The sequence below is a fragment of the Nerophis lumbriciformis genome, linkage group LG18 (genome assembly GCF_033978685.3).
Source record: "Nerophis lumbriciformis linkage group LG18, RoL_Nlum_v2.1, whole genome shotgun sequence".
NCBI lineage: Eukaryota > Metazoa > Chordata > Actinopteri > Syngnathiformes > Syngnathidae > Nerophis > Nerophis lumbriciformis.
Window position 1 is genome coordinate 3,735,580 of NC_084565.2, and position 21,053 is coordinate 3,756,632.

Below are 21,053 nucleotides of genomic sequence, written 5' to 3' on the forward strand. Positions count from 1 at the left end.
TATATATATATATATATATATATATATATATATATATATATATATATATATATATATATATATATATAATTATAATAATAGATTTAATTAAAAAAAAACACTTTACATTGAGCAAACAACCTCAAAGTGCTACAGTGTATTAAAAAAATAAATAAAAGATAACAAAAATAATTAAAAATAAAAACTAGAACTAGCACGCATATATCTAAAAAAAGGATTTTTTAAAAAGAAAGGTTTTTAAGCCTTTTTTAAAAGCATCCAGTCTGTGGTACCCTCAGGTGGTCAGGGAGAGCGTTCCACAGACTGGGAGCGGCGGTATATACACATATATACATACATATATATACATACATATTTAATTCTTTGAAGGACAAATATGAATTGAATATAATTTGTGCAATTGTAAAGCTTTGATTTTAGTGATGTTACTACACAGTCCTAGCCATAAATGCAATGTAATCATACTTGGAATTAGGGTTGTACGATATACTGGTATTAGTATAGTTTTGCGGTACTAATGAATCAAAATTGGTACTATACTGTTTGAAAAGTACCGGTTCCCCATATTTATATATATTTTTTTAATGGTCATGACGGTGCGTCGTCACATTGCTGGTTTTACGAGCAGAGGAGCATGTTCGGCAGTGCGCGCACACTGAGTACTTACAAGCAGACACAGTGTGTAGACAGAAAAGGGAGCATGGATGCATTTTGGCCTAAAAAGTAAAGATAAAGGTGAAGTTATAACACTGAAACACCCTCAGGAAGAGGTGCTTTAAGACAGGGCTAGCTAGCTAGCAGCTAACATCCATTCGCAGTCGGCAGTGTTTTATCTACTTCTAAATCACTAATCCTGGCCTCCATGGCGACAAAAAGTAAGTTTCTTACAAGTATCATTATCACTGGAGGACAAGGAATAGCTAAACATGCTTCACTACACATCGTAGCTCACCGGCGCTGTTCCTGAATGTAAACAAATGCCATAGGTGGATCTACACCTATACACAATATAAAGCCCCAACACAACAATATAAAGCCACCACACAACATAAAGCCACAACACAAAAGTGTAAAGCCACAACACAACAATATAACACCACCACACAACAATATAAAGCCACCACACAACAATATAAAGCCACCACACAACAAGATAAAGCCACAACACAACAATATAAAGCCACCACACAACAATATAAAGCCACCACACAACAATATAAAGCCACCACACAACAATATAAGGCCACCACACAATATAAAGCCACAACACAATAGTGTAAAGCCACAACACAACAATATAACACCACCACACAACAATATAAAGCCACCACACAACAAGATAAAGCCACAACACAACAATATAAAGCCACCACACAACATAAAGCCACAACACAAAAGTGTAAAGCCACAACACAACAATATATCACCACCACACAACAATATAAGGCCACCACACAATATAAAGCCACAACACAATAGTGTAAAGCCACAACACAACAATATAACACCACCAGACAACAATATAAAGCCACCACACAACAAGATAAAGCCACAACACAACAATATAAAGCCACCACACAACATAAATCCACAACACAAAAGTGTAAAGCCACAACACAACAATATAACACCACCACACAACAATATAAAGCCACCACACAACAAGATAAAGCCACCACACAACAAGATAAAGCCCCCACACAACAATATAAAGCCACCACACAATATAAGGCCACCACACAATATAAAGCCACAACACAATAGTGTAAAGCCACAACACAACAATATAACACCACCACACAACAATATAAAGCCACCACACAACAATATAAAGCCCCAACACAACAATATAAAGCCCTAACACAACAATATATAGCCCCAACACAACAATATAAAGCCCCAATACAACAATATATAGCCCCAACACAACAATATAAAGCCCCAACACAAAAATATAAGGCCACAACACAACAATATAACACCACCACACAACAATATAAAGCCACCACACAACAATATAAAGCCCCAACACAACAATATAAAGCCACCACACAACAAGATAAAGCCACAACACAACAATATAAAGCCACCACACAACAATATAAGGCCACCACACAATATAAAGCCACAACACAAAAGTGTAAAGCCACAACACAACAATATAACACCACCACACAACAATATAAAGCCACCACACAACAATATAAAGCCACCACACAACAAGATAAAGCCACCACACAACAAGATAAAGCCACCACACCACAAGATAAAACCACAACACAACAATATAAAGCACCACACAACAATATAAAGCCACCACACAACAATATAAAGCCACCACACAACATAAAGCCACAACACAAAAGTGTAAAGCCACAACACAACAATATAACACCACCACACAACAATATAAAGCACCACACAACAATATAAAGCCACCACACAACAAGATAAAGCCACCACACAACAATATAAAGCCACCACACAACAATATAAAGCCACCACACAACAATATAAGGCCACCACACAATATAAAGCCACAACACAATAGTGTAAAGCCACAACACAACAATATAACACCACCACACAACAATATAAAGCCACCACACAACAAGATAAAGCCACAACACAACAATATAAAGCCACCACACAACATAAAGCCACAACACAAAAGTGTAAAGCCACAACACAACAATATAACACCACCACACAACAATATAAGGCCACCACACAATATAAAGCCACAACACAATAGTGTAAAGCCACAACACAACAATATAACACCACCACACAACAATATAAAGCCACCACACAACAAGATAAAGCCACAACACAACAATATAAAGCCACCACACAACATAAAGCCACAACACAAAAGTGTAAAGCCACAACGCAATATAACACCACCACACAACAATATAAAGCCACCACACAACAAGATAAAGCCACCACACAACAATATAAAGCCACCACAGAATATAAGGCCACCACACAATATAAAGCCACAACACAATAGTGTAAAGCCACAACACAACAATATAACACCACCACACAACAATATAAAGCCCCAACACAACAATATAAAGCCCTAACACAACAATATATAGCCTCAACACAACAATATAAAGCCCCAATACAACAATATATAGCCCCAACACAACAATATAAAGCCCCAACACAAAAATATAAGGCCACAACACAACAATATAACACCACCACACAACAATATAAAGCCACCACACAACAATATAAAGCCCCAACACAACAATATAAAGCCACCACACAACAAGATAAAGCCACAACACAACAATATAAAGCCACCACACAACAATATAAGGCCACCACACAATATAAAGCCACAACACAAAAGTGTAAAGCCACAACACAACAATATAACACCACCACACAACAATATAAAGCCACCACACAACAATATAAAGCCACCACACAACAATATAAAGCCACCACACAACAAGATAAAGCCACCACACAACAAGATAAAACCACAACACAACAATATAAAGCACCACACAACAATATAAAGCCACCACACAACAATATAAAGCCACCACACAACATAAAGCCACAACACAAAAGTGTAAAGCCACAACACAACAATATAACACCACCACACAACAATATAAAGCACCACACAACAATATAAAGCCACCACACAACAAGATAAAGCCACCACACAACAATATAAAGCCACCACACAACAATATAAAGCCACCACACAACAATATAAGGCCACCACACAATATAAAGCCACAACACAATAGTGTAAAGCCACAACACAACAATATAACACCACCACACAACAATATAAAGCCACCACACAACAAGATAAAGCCACAACACAACAATATAAAGCCACCACACAACATAAAGCCACAACACAAAAGTGTAAAGCCACAACACAACAATATAACACCACCACACAACAATATAAGGCCACCACACAATATAAAGCCACAACACAATAGTGTAAAGCCACAACACAACAATATAACACCACCACACAACAATATAAAGCCACCACACAACAAGATAAAGCCACAACACAACAATATAAAGCCACCACACAACATAAAGCCACAACACAAAAGTGTAAAGCCACAACGCAATATAACACCACCACACAACAATATAAAGCCACCACACAACAAGATAAAGCCACCACACAACAAGATAAAGCCACCACACAACAATATAAAGCCACCACAGAATATAAGGCCACCACACAATATAAAGCCACAACACAATAGTGTAAAGCCACAACACAACAATATAACACCACCACACAACAATATAAAGCCCCAACACAACAATATAAAGCCCCAACACAACAATATATAGCCCCAACACAACCACTGTAATGATACCAAGTACAAGAGTGTGTATCTAGTCGATACTACAATGATTACATCTATATTTTGTATCGTCACAAAATCTTTTTTCCTTTTTAAAAAAAAATTCATATTGTGTTTATAAAGTCAGTAAATACGTCCCTGGACACATGAGGTCTTTGAATATGACCAATGTATGATCCTGTAACTACTTGGTATCGCACCCATACCTAAATGTGTGGTATCATCCAAAACTAATGTAAAGTATCAAAGAAGAGAAGAATAAGTGATTATTACATTTTAACAGAAGTGTAGATAGAACATGTTAAAACAGAAAATAAGCAGATATTAACAGTAAATGAACAAGTGGATGAATAATCAATTTTTACAGTTTGTCCTTCATAATGTGTACAAAATAATAGGTGTATAAATGACACAATATGTTACTGCAGACTAATTAGGAGTCTTTGTTTGTTTACTTACTACTAAAAGACAAGTTGTCTAGTATGTTCACTATTTTATTTAAGGACTAAATGACAATAATAAACATATGTTTCATGTACACTAACATTGTTTGTTAAAATAAAGCCAATAATGCCATTTTTTGTGGTCCCCTTTATTTAGAAAAGTACCGAAATACATTTTGGTACCGGTACCAAAACATTGGTATTGGGACAACCCTACTTGCAATAATAACTTATTTCAGTTTGGTTTCCTTAGTTTGGGTTTTGGCCAGGAATTGTACATTTCAAGGCTGTGTCTCCACCCAGTGGACAGCATGTGTACTGCAGGACTAGACATGAGAAGTGGGTCTCACCTGGACTGTCCCCACAGAAGCAGCTCCAGGAACTCGTCTTGCACCTGAGTGCTGGTGTTCTTCTCCTGCAAACAAAAGAAGAAGCGCTGATGATCTCCCAAGTATCAGCGCCGGCCAGCCAGTGAGTGATCCACCTGCACAAACTTGGTGAGTCTGAGGTCCATCTGCATTAAGATCTCCTCCCACGCTTCACACATGCACGTGAGCGACAGGTGCAGGTACTGCATCAGGGTGGAGATGTGGGTGAACTTGCGTGCCATCCTGGTGAGCTCGGGCAGGCAGTCAGACAGCAGGCCCGTGTCCAACTGCAACCAGCACATTTTAATCGCCATCATTCAAAAGTGAGTCTGCGTCGCATATCAAATCAAGCACAATATAAAGCCACAACACAACAATATTAAGCTCCAACACAACATTGTAAAGCCCCAACACAACAATATAAAGCCCCAACACAACAATATATAGCCCCAACACAACAGTGTAAAGCCTCAAAACAATATAAAGCCCCAACACAACAATATATAGCCCCAACACAACAATATAAAGCCCCAACACAACAATATAAAGTCCCAAAACAACAATATAAAGACCCAACACAACAATATATAGCCCCAACACAGCAATATATAGCCCCAACACAATAATATAAAGCCCCAACACAACAATATAAAGACCCAAAACAACAATATAAAGACCCAACACAACAATATAAATCCCCAAAACAACAATATAAAGCCCCAACACAACAATATAAAGCCCCAACACAACAATATAAAGCCCCAACACAACAATATAAAGCCCCAAAACAACAATATAAAGCCCCAAAACAACAATATAAAGCCCCAACACAACAATATATAGCCTCAACTAGGGATGTCCCGATCCGATATTTGGATCGGATCGGCTGCCGATATTTGCCAAAAATTGCGTATCGGCAAGGCATGGGAAAATGCCGATCCAGATCCGTGTTTTCCAACGCACAGATTTAAATAATACATTCCACTTTTCTGTTGCTCCGTAATTTCCGTTCCGCATTTTCCAGCACACCTTCAACACATCCACAATTCTCACGCAGTTGCTTTTAGCTGCTGGCATTACACGACAGGCTCTTCTCACTCTTTCCTGTGTCTCCTTCTCACAGACAGACAAGCGCACCTTCTTACACACGTCACATACTGTCACGACATACGTCACATACTGTCACGTCATACGTCACATACTGTCACGTCATACGTCACATACTGTCACGTCATACGTCACATACTGTCACGTCATACGTCACATACTGTCACGTCATACGTCACATACTGTCACGTCATACGTCACATACTGTCACGTCATACGTCACATACTGTCACGACATACGTCACATACTGTCACGTCATACGTCACATACTGTCACGTCATACATCACATACTGTCACGTCATACGTCACATACGTATACGTCCTCTCCCAGCAGAGAGGTAGCAGCATGGCTAACGTTAGCTGTGATGCTAGCGCAGCCGTGCGAGCAACGCTCCCTCTAAGGTGCTCGCATATCAAACTCTTTTGGCTGTCTTTTTGACACTTACATCCGGCGCCCCCCTCCACACCCTGGATTATAAATAATGTAAATAATTCAATGTGATTATCTTGTGTGATGACTGTATTATGATGATAGTATATATCTGATAGTATATATCTGTATCATGAATCAATTTAAATGGACCCCGACTTAAACAAGTTGAAAAACTTATTGGGGTGTTACCATTTAGTGGTCAATTGTACGGAATATGTACTTCACTGTGCAACCTACTAATAAAAGTCTCAATCAATCAATCAAAACACATAGAATCATCATACTGCTGTATTCAAGGCTAAGGCAAAATATCGAGATATATATTGTGTATCGCAATATGGCCTTAAAATATCGCAATATTAAAAAAAGGCCATATCGCCCAGCCCTAGTTCAATGATGCCATTTCTGTTTGTCATGTATAATTTTGTCTATTTTGTGTTTATCCTTGAATAAACAGGTCAGTTTCTTGTTACCAACCATTGTGTATTATTCAAACTCCCCTAATTCAGCTGGCTAGTTGTTATCAAGAGTACTAAAACCCTTTTCAACATGATTCTGACAACTAAGTAGGCTAAATAACTTTCAACTTTAATACATGCTCGGATAGGCCAGTATCGGTATCGGTCAGTATCGGTATCGGATCGGAAATGCAAAAACAATATCGGTATCGGATCGGAAGTGCAAAAACCTGGAATCGGGACATCCCTAGCCCCAACACAACAATATAAAGCCCCAACACAACAATATATAGCCACAACACAATATATAGCCCCAACACAATAATATAAAGCCCCAACACAACAATATATAGCCACAACACAATATATAGCCCCAACACAATAATATAAAGCCCCAACACAACAATATAAAGCACCAAAACAACAATATAAAGCCCCAACACAACAATATATAGCCCCAAAACAACAATATAAAGCCCCAACACAACAATATATAGCCACAACACAACAATATAAAGCCCCAACACAACAATATAAAGCCCCAACACAACAATATAAAGCCCCAACACGACAATATGTAGCCCCAATACAACAACATAAAGCCCCAACACAACAATATAAAGCCCCAGCACAACAATATATAGCCCCAACACAACAATATATAGCCCCATATATAGCCCCAACACAACAATATAAAGCCCCAACACAAAAATATAAAGCCACAACACAACAATATAAAGCCCCAACACAACAAGATAAAGCCCCAACACAACAATATAAAGCCCCAACACAACAATATAAAGCCCCAATACAACAATATATAGCCCCAACACAACAATATAAAGCCCCCACACAACAATATAAAGCTTCAACACAAAATATAAAGCCGCCACACAACAATATAAAGCCGCCACACAACAATATAAAGCCACCACACAACAAGATAAAGCCACAACACAACAATATAAAGTCACCACACAACAATATAAAGCCACAACACAATAGTGTAAAGCCACCACACAACAATATAAAGCCACCAAACAACAATATAAAGCCATCACACAACAATATAAGGCCACCACACAACAATATAAAGCCACAACACAAAAGTGTAAAGCCACAACACAACAATATAACACCACCACACAACAATATTAAGCCCCAACACAACAATATAAAGCCCCAACACAACAATATAAAGCCCCAACACAACAATATAAAGCCCCAACACAACAATATTAAGCCCCAACACAAAAATATAAAGCCACAACACAACAATATAAAGCCACCACACAACAATATAAAGCCCCAACACAAAAATATAAAGCCACAACACAATATAAAGCAAATGGAGGTATCTGCCATTTTTGTTTTGATGACCGATGGCGTCAGGCAGACAGACTTGAGTAACGTTTAACGTCCTAATCATTAAAAGAGTTCAACTTCATATAAAGTCCAATGTTTTCCCTTTTTTTAATACAGATCAAATCAATGTATTTCCTTCTAAAACCATGTTGGCTCGATGACAAAAATATCAAAGTAGTTGAATTCTAAATCCATATATCGTTCCACTCCTCATTATTATTGGACTGTTTCCTTCCAGGTGACATGTGAGACACTAATGTTTGACCCAACCTCGTCAACAATGACAATCCTCATTTCAAAATAATATTGATTATTAATCGTGCAGCCCTAACTTGCAATGATCTGACCTGGACAAAGGAGATCTCTGGATGGTCCTCAGCAGATCTGACCTCAGTGATGACCACCAGAGACTTCAGGTCGCTGGCCAGACTGAGGCTGCGACAACGTCCTGAAACCTGCAGAGTGAAAGTATCTGTAACGGAAGGCTAGGACAGGTGTGTACAAAAACACTAATTGATATACTAGGACAGGTGTGTACAAAACTGCTAATTGATATACTAGGACAGGTGTGTACAAAACTGCTAATTAATATACTAGGACAGGTGTGTACAAAACTACTAATTAATATAGTAGGACAGGCGTGTAGAAAATTGCTAATTATTATACTAGGACAGGTGTGTACAAAACTACTAATTACTATACTAGGACAGGTGTGTACAAAGCTACTAATTGATATACTAGGACAGGTGTGTACAAAGCTACTAATTAATATACTGTATAATATTCATCACTGCACAGTGAAAGTATCTAACTGAAGTATAGGACAGGTGTGTACAAAATCTGCTAATTAATATACTAGGACAGGTGTGTACAAAACTACTAATTAATATACTAGGACGGACAGGTGTGTACAAAACTACTAGTTATTATACTAGGACAGGTGTGTACAAATCTACTAATTAATATACTGTATAATAGTCATCACTGCACAGTGAAAGTATCTAACTGAAGTCTAGGACAGGTGTGTACAAAATCTGTTAATTAATACACTAGGACAGGTGTGAACAAAGCTACTAATTGATATACTAAGACAGGTGTGTACAAATCTACTAATTAATATACTGTATAATAGTCATCACTGCACAGTGAAAGCATCTAACTGAAGTCTAGGACAGGTGTGTACAAAATCTGTTAATTAATACACGAGGACAGGTGTGTACAAAACCTGCTAATTAATATACTAGGACAGGTGTGTACAAAATCTGCTAATTAATATACTAGGACAGGTGTGTACAAAATCTGCTAATTAATATACTAGGATAGGTGTGTACAAAACTACTAATTAATATACAAGGACAGGTGTATACAAAACTACAAATTAATATACTCGGACAGGTGTGTACAAAATCTACAAATTAATATACTCGGACAGGTGTGTACAAAATCTGCTAATTAATATACTAGGACAGGTGTGTACAAAATCTGCTAATTAATATACTAGGACAGGTGTGTACAAAACTACTAATTAATATACTAGGACGGACAGGTGTGTACAAAACTACTAGTTATTATACTAGGACAGGTGTGTACAAATCTACTAATTAATATACTGTATAATAGTCATCACTGCACAGTGAAAGTATCTAACTGAAGTCTAGGACAGGTGTGTACAAAATCTGTTAATTAATACACTAGGACATGTGTGAACAAAGCTACTAATTGATATACTAAGACAGGTGTGTACAAATCTACTAATTAATATACTGTATAATAGTCATCACTGCACAGTGAAAGCATCTAACTGAAGTCTAGGACAGGTGTGTACAAAATCTGTTAATTAATACACGAGGACAGGTGTGTACAAAACCTGCTAATTAATATACTAGGACAGGTGTGTACAAAATCTGCTAATTAATATACTAGGACAGGTGTGTACAAAATCTGCTAATTAATATACTAGGATAGGTGTGTACAAAACTACTAATTAATATACAAGGACAGGTGTATACAAAACTACAAATTAATATACTCGGACAGGTGTGTACAAAATCTGCTAATTAATATACTAGGACAGGTGTGTACAAAATCTGCTAATTAATATACTAGGACAGGTGTGTACAAAACTACTAATTAATATACAAGGACAGGTGTGTACAAAACTACAAATTAATATACTCGGACAGGTGTGTACAAAGCTACTAATTAATATACCGGTACTAGGATAGGTGTGTATAAAGCTACTAATTAATATACAAGGACAGGTGTGTACAAAACTACAAATTAATATACTAGGACAGGTGTGTACAAAGCTACTAATTGATATACTTTCTAATATTCATCACTGCACAGTGAAAGTATCTGTAACTGAAGTCTAGGACAGGTGTGTACAAAACGACTAATTAATATACTAGGATAGGTGTGTACAAAGCTACTAATTAGTATACTAGGACAGGTGTGTACCAGACTACTAATATACTAGGACAGGTGTGTACAAACCTACTAATCACTATACTAGGACAGGTGTGTACAAACCTACTAATTATTATACTATGACAGGTGTGTACAAAACTACTCATTAATATACTAGAACAGGTGGGAACAAAGCTACTAATTATTATACTAGGACAGGTGTGTACAAAATCTGTTAATGAATATACTAGGACAGGTGTGAACAAAGCTACTAATTGATATACTAGGACATGTGTGTACAAATCTACTAATTAATATACTGTATAATAGTCATCACTGCACAGTGAAAGTATCTAACTGAAGTATAGGACAGGTGTGTACAAAATCTGCTAATTAATACACGAGGACAGGTGTGTACAAAACCTGCTAATTATTGGACTAGGAAAGGTGTGTACAAAATCTGCTAATTAATATACTAGGACAGGTGTGTACAAAATCTGCTAATTAATATACTAGGACAGGTGTGTACAAAATCTGCAAATTAATATACTAGGACAGGTGTGTACAAAACTACTAATTAATATACAAGGACAGGTGTGTACAAAACTACACATCAATATACTAGGACAGGTGTGTACAAAGCTACTAATTGATATACTTTATAATATTCATCACTGTACAGTGAAAGTATCTGTAACTGAAGTCTAGGACAGGTGTGTACAAAACGACTAATTAATATACTAGGATAGGTGTGTACAAAGCTACTAATTAGTATACTAGGACAGGTGTGCACCAGACTACTAATATACTAGGACAGGTGTGTACAACACCACTAATATACTAGGACGGATGTGTACAAACCTACTAATCACTATACTAGGACAGGTGTGTACAAAACTACCAATTAGTATACTAGGACAGGTGTGTACAAAACTACTAATTAGTATACTAGGACAGGTGTGTACAAAACTACTAATTAGTATACTAGGACAGGTGTGTACAAAACTACCAATTAGTATACTAGGACAGGTGTGTACAAAACTACTAATTAGTATACTAGGACAGGTGTGTACAAAACTACTCATTAATATACTAGGACAGGTGGGAACAAAGCTACTAATTATTATACTAGGTCAGGTGCATATCAGTATATTCCGCATAATATTCATCCATATCAGTATATTCCGCATAATATTCATCCGTATCAGTATATTCTGTATAATATTCATCCATATCAGTATATTCCGCATAATATTCATCCATATCAGTATATTCCGCATAATATTCATCCGTATCAGTATATTCTGTATAATATTCATCCATATCAGTATATTCCGCATAATATTCATCCATATCAGTATATTCCGCATAATATTCATCCATATCAGTATATTCCGCATAATATTCATCCGTATCAGTATATTCTGTATAATATTCATCCATATCAGTATATTCCGCAAAATATTCATCCATATCAGTATATTCCGCATAATATTCATCCATATCAGTATATTCTGTATAATATTCATCCATATCAGTATATTCTGTATAATATTCATCCATATCAGTATATTCCGCATAATAATCATCCATATCAGTATATTCCGCATAATATTCATCCATATCAGTATATTCCGCATAATATTCATCTGTATCAGTATATTCTGTATAATATTCATCCATATCAGTATATTCCGCATAATATTCATCCATATCAGTATATTCCGCATAATATTCATCCATATCAGTATATTCTGTATAATAATCATCCATATCAGTATATTCCGCATAATATTCATCCATATCAGTATATTCCGCATAATATTCATCTGTATCAGTATATTCTGTATAATATTCATCCATATCAGTATATTCCGCATAATATTCATCCATATCAGTATATTCCGCATAATATTCATCCATATCAGTATATTCCGCATAATATTCATCCGTATCAGTATATTCTGTATAATATTCATCCATATCAGTATATTCCGCAAAATATTCATCCATATCAGTATATTCCGCATAATATTCATCCATATCAGTATATTCTGTATAATATTCATCCATATCAGTATATTCTGTATAATATTCATCCATATCAGTATATTCCGCATAATATTCATCCATATCAGTATATTCCGCATTATATTCATCCATATCAGTATATTCTGTATAATAATCATCCATATCAGTATATTCCGCATAATATTCATCCATATCAGTATATTCCGCATAATATTCATCCGTATCAGTATATTCTGTATAATATTCATCCATATCAGTATATTCCGCATAATATTCATCCATATCAGTATATTCCGCATAATATTCATCCATATCAGTATATTCTGTATAATAATCATCCATATCAGTATATTCCGCATAATATTCATCCATATCAGTATATTCCGCATAATATTCATCTGTATCAGTATATTCTGTATAATATTCATCCATATCAGTATATTCCGCATAATATTCATCCATATCAGTATATTCTGTATAATATTCATCCATATCAGTATATTCCGCATAATATTCATCCGTATCAGTATATTCTGTATAATATTCATCCATATCAGTATATTCCGCATAATATTCATCCATAACAGTATATTCCGCATAATATTCATCCATATCAGTATATTCCGCATAATATTCATCCATATCAGTATATTCCGTATAATATTCATTCATATCAGTATATTCTGTATAATAATCATCCATATCAGTATATTCTGTATAATAATCATCCATATCAGTATATTCTGTATAATAATCATCCATGTCAGTATATTCTGTATAATAGTCATCCATATCAGTATATTGTGTATAAAAGTCATGAGTATCAAGTGTCTTACAGGGGCTAAGGATGCAATCTTGTACATGCCGTAGGCGTAAAGCTCCACATTCCCTGCATCTCCTCCAAGGGCAAGTATGTTCAGCCTGCACAGAAAGACAATACTTTTACAATAACGAGTCAACTGCTTGATAAATAATAACAAGTTACCTGACTTCTCCCAGCAGGTTCATGATCTTGTCAGACTTTTCCTCACTGCAGCAGAAATAAGCAGAGTCAGTATGTCCAGGACACTGGGAAGGAAATGCTAAGGTGGTCTTACCTAAAGAGCATGGATGTTGTGCTGTAGCTAAACAGCAAGAAGCAAGAGGTATGAAACATGACAGCAGGTCACCTAGGCAGATGTTTTTGGTTCCACTTACCTTTTGGGCAGCGATGCTAGTTTGGGGAGGAACAGCTTGGATTCATCTTCTGACTGACAAAAGGAGCCCAGGGCACTGGAGCATATTGAGGACAACAACATTCATGCTAACTACTCTTGAGGAACAAGAATATCTAAAGCAGCCTACCTGCTTTCCCCCGTCACCTCCATCCAGCACATGCAGCTGACCGGGTTCTGCATGAGGAACACGTGCAGAACCTCCGCTTTCTCCACACCGCACAGAACCACCTGCTTCGTGTCTCCGAGGCTGAAGGCCAAAACTGAGCGTTCAGGAGGAAAGGGAATGATTCGGTGAGAAGAGCTGGCAACAGAAGTTCTAGCAGGACTGACTTTTGCCGTCGGGTCTCCAGGCCAGCGCGCTGATCTCCTTGCCGATGTGCTCGCTGGGCGCCAGGCTCCACACCCGCTGGAAGTTCACCAAGCGATGCAGAAGAAGCTACGGACAGAGAGGAGTCAGAAAACATGAAGATGCTGGCAGGCTCATTGAGCATATGAATATTTAAACTGACTAATACAAAATAGGAATATAAAGACAGATAAATAAAACATATGAATATTAACACAAACTAATAAAACATATAAATATTAAGACTAACTAATAAAACATATGAATATTAAGACAGACTAATAATACATGCATATTTAGACAGACTAATGAAACATATAAATATAAAGACAAACTAATAAAACATGAATATTAAGACAAACTAATAAATCCTATGCATATTAAGACAAACTAATAAAAAACATATGAATATTGACACAGACTAATAAAACATATGAATATTGACACAGACTAATAAAACATATGAATATTAAGACAAACTAATAAAACATATGAATATTAAGACAAACTAATAAAACATAAATATTGAGACAGAATCAATGGAATCAATCATGAATATTAAGACAGATTAATAAAACATATGAATATTAAGACAAACTAATAAAACATAAATATTGAGACAGAATCAATGGAATCAATCATGAATATTAAGACAGATTAATAAAACATATGAATATTAAGACAAACTAATAAAATATATGAACATTAAGACAAACTAATAAAACATGAATAATAAGACAGAATCAATGGAATCAATCATGAATATTAAGACAGATTAATAAAACATATGAATATTAAGACAAACTAATAAAATATATGAACATTAAGACAAACTAATAAAACATGAATAATAAGACTACTAAAACATGAATATTAAGACAAAATAATAAAACATGTGAACATTAAGACAAACTAATAAAACGTATGAATATTAAGACAAACTAATAAAACATATGTATATTAAGACAGACTAATAAAACATAAATATTAAGACAAACTAATAAAACATAAATATTAAGACAGACTAATAAAACATATAAATATTAAGACAGAATAATAAAACATAAATATTGAGACAGAATCAACAGAATCAATCATGAATATTAAGACAAAGTAATAAAACATATGAATATTAAGATAAACTAATAAAACATATGTATATTAAGACAGACTAATAAAACATAAATATTAAGACAAACTAATAAAACATAAATATTAAGACAGACTAATAAAACATATAAATATTAAGACAGAATAATAAAACATAAATATTGAGACAGAATCAACAGAATCAATCATGAATATTAAGACAAACTAATAAAACATATGAATATTAAGATAAACTAATAAAACATATAAATATTAAGACAGACTAATACAACATAGAAATATTAAGACAGACTAATAAAACATATGAGTATTAAGATAGACTAATAAAACATGAATATTAAGACAGCCTAATAAAACATATGAATATTAAGACAAACTAATAAAATATATGAACATTAAGACAAACTAATAAAACATGAATAATAAGACAGAATCAATGGAATCAATCATGAATATTAAGACAGATTAATAAAACATATGAATATTAAGACAAACTAATAAAATATATGAACATTAAGACAAACTAATAAAACATGAATAATAAGACTACTAAAACATGAATATTAAGACAAAATAATAAAACATGTGAACATTAAGACAAACTAATAAAACGTATGAATATTAAGACAAACTAATAAAACATATGTATATTAAGACAGACTAATAAAACATAAATATTAAGACAAACTAATAAAACATAAATATTAAGACAGACTAATAAAACATATAAATATTAAGACAGAATAATAAAACATAAATATTGAGACAGAATCAACAGAATCAATCATGAATATTAAGACAAACTAATAAAACATATGAATATTAAGATAAACTAATAAAACATATGTATATTAAGACAGACTAATAAAACATAAATATTAAGACAAACTAATAAAACATAAATATTAAGACAGAATAATAAAACATAAATATTGAGACAGAATCAACAGAATCAATCATGAATATTAAGACAAACTAATAAAACATATGAATATTAAGATAAACTAATAAAACATATAAATATTAAGACAGACTAATACAACATAGAAATATTAAGACAGACTAATAAAACATATGAGTATTAAGATAGACTAATAAAACATGAATATTAAGACAGCCTAATAAAACATATGAATATTAAGACAAACTAATAAAATATATGAACATTAAGACAAACTAATAAAACATGAATAATAAGACAGAATCAATGGAATCAATCATGAATATTAAGACAGATTAATAAAACATATAAATATTAAGACAAACTAATAAAATATATGAACATTAAGACAAACTAATAAAACATGAATAATAAGACTACTAAAACATGAATATTAAGACAAAATAATAAAACATGTGAACATTAAGACAAACTAATAAAACGTATGAATATTAAGACAAACTAATAAAACATATGTATATTAAGACAGACTAATAAAACATAAATATTAAGACAAACTAATAAAACATAAATATTAAGACAGACTAATAAAACATATAAATATTAAGACAGAATAATAAAACATAAATATTGAGACAGAATCAACAGAATCAATCATGAATATTAAGACAAACTAATAAAACATATGAATATTAAGATAAACTAATAAAACATATAAATATTAAGACAGACTAATACAACATAGAAATATTAAGACAGACTAATAAAACATATGAGTATTAAGATAGACTAATAAAACATGAATATTAAGACAGCCTAATAAAACATATGAATATTAAGACACACTAATAAAACATATGAATATTAAGATAGACTAATAAAACATGAATATAAGACAGACTAATAAAACATATGAATATTAAGACAAACTGATAAAACATGAATATTACGACAAACTAATGAAACATGAATATTAAGACAAAAAAATAAAACATATGAATATTAAGACAAAAACATAAAACATATGAACATTAAGACAAACTAATGAAACATATCAAATCAACTTTATTTATAAAGCACATTTAAAATGTTACCACAGGGGTAGCCAAAGTGCTGTACAATGGGCAGGTTAAAAGACAACAAGAAAAACAAGCAAGCACAACACAACACAAACAGAGCACGATAAAAAAACAAAAAAACAAAAAACAACAACATAAAAAACAGGTTCACAGCAGGTGCATTGTGGTGCATATGAACATTAAGACAAACTAATAAAATATGAATATTAAAGACAGACTAATGAAACATGAACATTAAGACAAACTAATAAAACATATTTATATTAAGACAGACTAATAAAACATATAAACATTAAGACAGACTAAAAAAACATATGAATATTAAGACAAACTAATAAAACATATGTATATTAAGACAGACTAATAAAACATATCAATATTAAGACAAACTAATAAAACATATGAGTATTAAGATAGACTAATAAAACATGAATATTAAGACAGACTAATGAAATATGAATAATAAGACAAACTAATGAAACATGAATATTAAGATAGACTAATAAAACATGAATACTAAGGTAGACTAATAAAACATGAATATTAAGACAGACTAATATAATACATCAATATTAAGACAAACTAATGAAACATGAATATTAAGACAAACTAATAAAATATGAATATTAAGACAGACTAATAAAACATGAATATTAAGACAGACTAATAATACATGAATATTAAGACAAACTAATGAAACATGAATATTAAGACAGACTAATAAAACATGAATATTAAGACAGACTAATAAAACATGAATATTAAGACAGACTAATGAAACATGAATATTAAGACTCACTAATAAAACATGAATATTAAGACAGACTAATAAAACATGAATATTAAGACAGACTAATGAAACATGAATGTTAAGACAAACTAATAAAACATGAATATTAAGACAAACTAATAAAATATGAATATTAAGACAGACTAATAAAACATGAATATTAAGACAGACTAATAATACATGAATATTAAGACAAACTAATGAAACATGAATATTAACACAGACTAATAAAACATGAATATTAAGACTGACTAATAAAACATGAATATTAAGACAGACTAATGAAACATGAATATTAAGATAGACTAATAAAACATGAATATTAAGACAGACTAATAATACATGAATATTAAGACAAACTAATGAAACATGAATATTAAGACAGACTAATAAAACATGAATATTAAGACAGACTAATAAAACATGAATATTAAGACAGACTAATGAAATATGAATATTAAGACAAACTAATGAAACATGAATATTAAGATAGACTAATAAAACATGAATATTAAGACAGACTAATAAAACATGAATATTAAGACAGACTAATGAAACATGAATATTAAGACAAACTAATAAAACATGAATATTAAGACAGACTAATGAAACATGAATATTAAGACAGACTAATAAAACATGAATATTAAGACAAACTAATGAAACATGAATATTAAGATAGACTAATAAAACATGAATACTAAGATAGACTAATAAAACATGAATATTAAGACAGACTAATAAAACATGAATATTAAGAGAGACTAATGAAATATGAATATTAAGACAAACTAATGAAACATGAATATTAAGATAGACTAATAAAACATGAATACTAAGATAGACTAATAAAACATGAATATTAAGACAGACTAATAATACATCAATATTAAGACAAACTAATGAAACATGAATATTAAGACAAACTAATGAAACATGAATATTAAGACAGACTAATAAAACATGAATATTAAGACAGACTAATAAAACATGAATATTAAAACAGACTAATGAAATATGAATATTAAGACAAACTAATGAAACATGAATATTAAGACAAACTAATAAAACATGAATACTAAGATAGACTAATAAAACATGAATATTAAGACATACTAATAATACATGAATATTAAGACAAACTAATGAAACATGAATATGAAGACAGACTAATAAATCATGGATATTAAGACAGACTAATAAAACATGAATATTAAGACAGACTAATAATACATGAATATTAAGACAAACTAATGAAACATGAATATTAAGACAAAAAAATAAAACATATGAACATTCTTTCTGTCTTTCTTTCTTGAGTTTATTTGGAACATGAACACACTTACAGCATAACACAACACACTTTCATATCATTTCACTTTACATCATGTCTGAAAAGGAGTAGGAAGAAGCAAAGCTTATTTAATCCTACCCTTTTCCCACTTCAGAGCGTTTACAAATATATACATCATTTACTGACCTTTTTATATACCGGGTAATAAAATAACATCTGTGAATTAGTATACACAACAGTTTTGTAATATGTAATTAATTAATTCAGTCATTATTAACATACTGAGATGAAGAATATCTTATTTTCAATAAGGTTGGAAGTATTTCTCATAATTCTTCTTCTTTGTACTTTGTAAGCACTCTTCATTTGAACAAGCTCTTAAACTGAATCATATCAGTACAATTTTTAACTTCTTTACTTCATCCATTCCAGCATTTAATTCCACATACTAATATGCTAAAGGTTGTAAGTGTTGTACGTGCATATAAATGTTAAAAAAAAAAAAAAAAATCCTCTAAGGTTATATTTCTCCTCTTTAGTTGAGAAGAATTGTTGTACATTCTTTGGTAGCAGGTTATAGTTTGCTTTGTACATCATTTTAGCGGTTTGCAATTTTACCAAATCACCGAACTTTAATATTTTTGACTCAATAAATAAAGGGTTTGTATGTTCTCTATATCCAACATTATGTATTATTCTAACCGATCTTTTTTGTAACACGGTTAGCGAATGTAGCGCACATTTGTAGTTATTTCCCCATATTTCTACACAATAACTCAAATATGTAACACTAGCGAGCAGTAGAGAATATGAAGTGAGTTTTGGTCCAGGACGTATTAAGACAAACTAATGAAACATATGAACATTAAGACAAATTAATAAAACATGAATATTAAGACAGACTAATAAAACATGAATATTAAAACAGACTAATATAACATATGAATATTAAGACAGACATATAAATCCTATGAATGTTAAGACAGACTAATAAAACATATAAACATTAAGACAAACTAATAAAACATATGAATATTAAGACAGACTAATAAAACATGAATATTAAGACAGACTAATAAAACATGAATATTAAAACAGACTAATACAACATATGAATATTAAGACAGACTAATAAAACATGAATATTAAAACAGACTAATATAACATATGAATATTAAGACAGACATATAAAACATAAACATTAAGACAGACTAATAAAACATAAACATTCAAACAAACTAATGAAACATATGTATATTAAGACAGACTAATAAAACATATAAACATTAAGACAAACTAATAAAACATATGAATATTAAGACAGACT

At 32.4% G+C, this 21,053-nt stretch overlaps 1 protein-coding gene across 3 annotated transcripts in view; it reads right to left on the reverse strand.

The window, feature by feature from the left end:
- Window positions 1–21,053, reverse strand: part of anapc4 (anaphase promoting complex subunit 4) — an 82,584-nt gene that overhangs the window by 54,686 nt on the left and 6,845 nt on the right. For all 3 annotated transcript variants that reach the window (XM_061977484.2, XM_072915058.1, XM_061977483.2), the window contains exons 3-11: window positions 14,537–14,642; window positions 14,334–14,466; window positions 14,187–14,261; window positions 14,087–14,113; window positions 13,975–14,019; window positions 13,826–13,910; window positions 8,897–9,004; window positions 5,301–5,471; window positions 5,167–5,231 (exon numbers count right to left, since the gene is read on the reverse strand). In XM_061977484.2, coding sequence (XP_061833468.2) covers window positions 5,167–5,231; window positions 5,301–5,471; window positions 8,897–9,004; window positions 13,826–13,910; window positions 13,975–14,019; window positions 14,087–14,113; window positions 14,187–14,261; window positions 14,334–14,466; window positions 14,537–14,642 — 815 coding nt within the window. The remainder of the gene's footprint in view (window positions 1–5,166; window positions 5,232–5,300; window positions 5,472–8,896; window positions 9,005–13,825; window positions 13,911–13,974; window positions 14,020–14,086; window positions 14,114–14,186; window positions 14,262–14,333; window positions 14,467–14,536; window positions 14,643–21,053) is intronic.